General features: G+C 35.2%; 1 protein-coding gene across 1 annotated transcript in view; it reads left to right on the top strand.

Annotated features, from left to right (window-relative positions):
* The window catches only part of WDR44 (WD repeat domain 44), a 102,737-nt gene that overhangs the window by 87,658 nt on the left and 9,268 nt on the right, over nucleotides 1-5,811 (top strand). Inside the window, exons 10-11 of the mRNA XM_010855716.1 lie at nucleotides 89-202; nucleotides 4,051-4,173. Coding sequence (XP_010854018.1) covers nucleotides 89-202; nucleotides 4,051-4,173 — 237 coding nt within the window. The remainder of the gene's footprint in view (nucleotides 1-88; nucleotides 203-4,050; nucleotides 4,174-5,811) is intronic.

Below are 5,811 nucleotides of genomic sequence, written 5' to 3'. Positions count from 1 at the left end.
ATACAAAATGAAGAGAAAACAAATAGGGAGGAAAGAGTATGAAGCTTTTGTTTTTCTAGTTTTAACATTTGTTTTCATGGCTAAATAGGTATGCAGTGGAACTGACGAAGACCCTGATGATAAAAATGCACCATTTCGACAACGGCCATTTTGCAAATATAAAGGACATACTGCTGATCTCCTTGATCTTTCCTGGTCTAAAGTAAGAAATTCTTATTTGAATTTTGTATTCTGTATAACTTTTTAGGATAGGAACAAATGTTTTATTTGTATGATTGTCACCGTCAAGTCTGAATGTCTGTAGCTATTTTGTGGGAGTTACAAATTAATTGAAATTAAAAAAGAGAAATGATAGATTAGGCTCAATAAGAAAATGTTTATATTACTTAACAGCTTCTATCTGGATCTGTCTATATACTTCTTGCTTCTTTTATAAAGTATTTTTGCAAAATAACTATCCTCAGAAAATGCGTATGACTTCAACTACAAAGATGAAGTCTGACCTAGCCAGTCAAGACTGTTTTGGAGCTAGTCTGCTACCTTCATGAAATTATTAATTTAGGTTTAACAATTAGATTCTACAAATCTTCATTTTATGCTTTTTTTTCCTTGCTGCTAAGTCGCTTCAGTCGTGTCCGACTCTGGGACCCCAGAGACGGCAGCCCACCAGGCTCCCCCGTCCCTGGGATTCTCCAGGCAAGAACACTGGAGTGGGTTGCCATTTCCTTCTCCAATGCATGAAAGTGAAAAGAGTGAAGTCACTCAGTCGTCTCCAACTCTTAGCGACCCCATGGACTGCAGCCCACCAGGCTCCTCTGTCCATGGGATTCTCCAGGCAAGAGTACTGGAGCGGGGTGCCATTGCCTTCTCCATTTTTTTCCTTAGAGCAAGATTATTTTAGGAGTAGGGGGCTATTTTGCCACCAATCAAATATCTTAGAAGTTTGCCAAAATTTTAAGAGCTATTTTAAATTTCTTTTAAGAGATCTGAAACATGAAGCCGTTTTTGGAATTTTTGCATTATTCAATATCTTTCTTTGTATTAAAATTTGTCAGTAATCAGAATCTAATATATAATAAGAATTTGTGGGGGAAAGTAATATTTAAAAGCCTTAAATTGAGAAAAGTCATCTGAGTTAGCAAAATACTAGCAAGGATACTGGTAATGCCCATATATTTTAACTATGTCAGGAGAACTTCACGTATCACAAAGATATCACTGGTATGTATTGGCAAGTCAGATTCCCAGGTGGCTTAGTGATGAAGAATCTGACTGCCAATTCAAGAGATGTGGGTTCAGTCCCTGAGTCAGGAAGATCCCCTGGAGAAGAGAATGGCAACCCGCTCTAGTATTCTTGCCTGGAAAATCTCATGGATGGAGGAGCCTGGTGGACTTCCAAAGAGTTGAACATGACTGAGCATGTACACATACTAGCGAGTCAGGCTTCCCTGAGCTCCAGCTTTGAGTCACTCCACTTATGAATTGCTACTCCTATCATATTTGTTTAGATATTATGGGTGTATTTCATAACATCTTTCTCTAACCTCCTGGAACAAGCTTGGGCCTCACCTGGTAGTCTTATTGAGCCCCAGTTGTACCTTTGTTCCCCCTTCACCCTACCCTGTATGAAATCTGTGTTGTCAGAAGATGGAAGTTTAAAGTATCCTTAAATCTGATAATCATATTCATCTATAACAAGAAGTACAAAGCACCTAATTGTGAACCCTGCACTCATTTTACTGTCTTAAAGCAAGCCAGTATTTTTTGTGAAATGTAAAACTAACTGAAGAAATTAATTCTCCATTGACCACTGTATCAGTCCGGGTTCTCCAGAGTAACAGAACCAAGAGGAAATATATACATCAGGAGGTTTATTTTAAGGAATTGGCTCACATGATTGTGGGGCCAAGCAAGTTTAAAATCTGTAGGGCAGGCTTTGAAAGCGCAGCAGGTGTCATACTGGAGTCTTAAGGCAGAATTTCTTCTCCAGAACACCTTAGTTTTGTTCTTAAGGCCTTCATCTGTCTGTGTGCTCTTCCCTTAAACTTTCTTTTTACTTAACTATTTATGTATGTACATTTCTAGGTGTTATTGGCAATGAGATTCTAAGCCCCTCAAGAGTAGGGGTCTGACTTTCTTTACTGTTCTTTCTTTCAGTATCTAGCACAGTTGATATTTATAGGGGGTTTTCTGTTTGTTGAAAATTTATTTTGTGCCAGGTAGCAAGAATTACCTTGTTAGTTCTTTTTTTTTTTTTTAACATTTACCTTGTTAATGTTATGAGGTGGATGCTATTTCATATTGTGGATTAGAAGACGGGGCCTCTGACCCATCCCAGATCACAAAACTAGTTATGGGTAGAACCTAGATCTGAATCTAATTTTTCTGACTCATAAGACCTTGCTTAGTTCAAGAAAACTATTTAATTTTGTTTAGTTAATAAGTATTTATTGAACAAAAATCTCTTAGCATAATAGAACCAGTCTTAACACATCTTCGACATCTTCACTTTTAGGGATGTCTTAGTTTTTCTTTTGTATACTTAAACCAATGGACTGTTGGAAGAATTGAATAAATTCAGTTTTAATGAACAGCAGACCATAGATTTAGTTTTTATACATTTGTTAAATATAAGTGTATTAAATATAATTATTTATATTTAATTAAATATAAGGAAATATAAAGCAAACTGTATATACTCTTCAAAACTTATGGAACTGAGTGGACCTTGAAAATAAAAAGAATTATTAGATGTTTCAGAAGTTATTGTAAATCTTTGAAAATTCTATTTTTTCCATTATTTTGGTTTTATTTTTGTTTTTGGGTTTTTAGATTTTTTTCTTTTCTCTTTTTTTAACTTGTCAAAGTTGTATTTTTAGTTGTAAGATATATCTTTATTTTAAAATAGGTATACCGCATAAAATATACTTTTTTTTTTACCACTGGCCCAGATAGCATATATGTATCAGTACAGTAACATATCTGAATCCATATTTGTGCTTAGTCTTTTTACATTCAAAGATTAAATAGTCTTTATTACTTTAAGCAAATAACAAAACATCTCATTTTTCATAAGCACTCTGCACAGTAGTATAGTGGTTAGAGCCTGACCTAGAGCCAGACTACCTGGGTTCAAATTGCAGCTCTGCCACTGACAAGCTGTATAGTCTTAGACAAATTATTTAACCTCTCTACCCTAGCGTTCTCATTTGCAAAAGCAGATAATACTGTACACGCCTCATAGGATTGCTGTATAGTGCTGAGAACAACGCTTAGCATATTGTAGGTACTCAGTAAATATCATCACTATTTCAATTTGTTTAGCACCTTTACTCATGCCAAAGAATACTAAGATTTCATTTGAGTTTCCTTGTTAGCATAACTCATAGTTCTTCCCTTAAATAGGTTTGTGTTTAGAAATTAAAGAGCTTCTGCCAGCTGGAAGCTTTTGACAAATAGATGTTTGGTTTCTGGTGATGAGCCATCATAATGCCTGAGTCAGTTACACTACCCTCTTCCAGCTTTGAAAATTCCGAGACATTTGACAATTTCTACTCTCTACTTTTCTTGCCTGAGGTGTGACAGGTGCACAATAACTTTTTATTTCCATGCTGCTTTGGACGGTGATCTTTTTGAAGGCATGTTAAGTGACAGTTAGGAAACTCATGTAAGTTAAAATTCGCTGGTATTATCAATGTGAATATAACCAAAGTGATGCTAACTTCCGGTAGGTGCAGACCCCAATGACTAAGGCACACCCTGGTCCTCTCTTGGCATCTTGCAAATTTCTTTCAGTAGAAGTCATAAGATTCATGCTCATTTCAGAATATGTAATGTGAAAAAGTCTTAGGATCAAAGAAATATGGTATTTAACTATTTGGGGAAAAAACGGGATTGTCCAAGTGAATTGGATATCTTTTTGTGCTGTCTGATGCTGCATATAACAGTAATAATAACAAAACTATTGAGGTACTAAAACTAAAAGTTCACTTTTATGGTGTAAATATTTTTTATATGATGATAAAATAATCAATGTCAATTTCTCCATAGAACTACTTTCTGCTTTCTTCTTCAATGGATAAAACAGTCAGATTATGGCACATTTCCAGAAGAGAATGCCTTTGCTGTTTTCAGCATATAGATTTTGTCACTGCCATAGCTTTCCATCCAAGAGTAAGTGTTAAAATGTTTTTTGTTATACTAATGAGGAAGGTGAGGGGACCAAAAACTATTAATAGCCGTATAGTTTACAGCAACTTAATGTTTCATTCTGCTTTAGAAATAAGAAAGGAACTAAATATTGTACTAATCTGCATTAGAAGAACTGGAAATATTATAGTCTAAATATCAATATACTAGTGAAAAATCATCCCACTAGTGAAAAATCATCCCAAGTCTTTAATAAAACCTACAGGGTATAAATAAATAAGATATCCTATTAAAGAGGAGAGAGGTTGGAGGTGGTGGAAGACGAAAAGACAGCAGGTAAATAAGAAAGGGAAGCATATAGGCAGGAATACTTGTAAGAGAGTCAGGAAGGGAAGAGACAAAGAAAAGGTTGAAAGTGGCAAAAACAAAAATTCATTACAAGATAGACTGAACTCCTGTTTCACGTCTGAAAACATTGTTCATCTTGAGATCTCCTCTTACTCATTTTCAGTGTAGAAAATCCTATAATATCTTTCCTCCAGAAGGGATTTTGTATGATTTCAACTAAAGGAGAAAAGTCTACTATCATGGACTCCAGACCTATCTGATGCCCTTGTAAGATAGATCCACTAAACGCATAAGGCTAGAGAAGCTTTAGTTCTTTGCAGCTGTAAGGACAAGGGATGTCATGTGTTGGTGCTGCTTCACCAGCTAGGTTGAAATAAGTGGAAGGCTTGAGCTGACCTTCGTTGACTTTCCCTCCCCTATGTTAGTGTATATGATTACATTTCCAATCATGTCCTCATCTCTATATGTTAATACCCATTGTCTTTTTAATGGAGACTTTCAATTATATTCACGTTTCTTTCTCTCTTTCCTCAGATTAAGAAAGAAGAATGACTTTTGTCTTTCAATATAATTTCCCTCCCTGGGCAGGCTTATAACATAGGCATTAATAAAGTACTTGATTAAGAACTTTTGAAAATTAAAGATGTTTAATCTGTGTTAACACCATATCAGTTTGACCATCAAGCTCTTGAGGCTTCTTTCTGAAAAATACCCCCATCCTGTCACCTAAGGATGCAGCAGGAATGGGTTTACCCCTGTCAGCAACTGTGAACAAAATCCCCCACATCTATTTTAACTATAATGTATCAGAGTAGAAAGAGAGGGGTATTAGATGCTGATAGTTATCCATGTAGTACTTTATCATTAAGGTTTCTATTTAGTCAGCAATTTTCCTATACCTTTATTTGGTTTTATTTTAGAAACTGAAAAGCCTTATTTCTAAAACTTCTGCTTACTTGGAGAGTTTATGAGAGGGGCTAGGGAAGAATGGAGTGATGTTGACATTTTCCTTGGAAATATGACTGTATCAAATAATGTAACCTGGAAGGAAGCAGGGTTATAAAAGAAATAGCAAAATAGAGATACTCACACATATACACATGTGTATATGTGTATATAAATAAAATTCTGAATTTTAAGACCAAGATAAAGTATTTTTACTTGTTCATCACTTCTACTGGTATACATTGAGTTGAGCCTACTATACCATATCCGTAAAGATACTTATTCTATGAAGGTTATCCTTGACAGGCTTCAGAAGTAGGTAAGAATAATAATCTTGAGTGGAAAAGAAAATCTGTTTCATGTTTTGGC

Source organism: Bison bison, unplaced genomic scaffold (assembly GCF_000754665.1).
Source record: "Bison bison bison isolate TAMUID 2011002044 unplaced genomic scaffold, Bison_UMD1.0 scf7180017864367, whole genome shotgun sequence".
Classification (NCBI taxonomy): Eukaryota; Metazoa; Chordata; class Mammalia; order Artiodactyla; family Bovidae; genus Bison; species Bison bison.
Note: the sequence above shows the minus strand (reverse complement) of the source record. Positions and strands in the feature narration are given on the sequence as shown.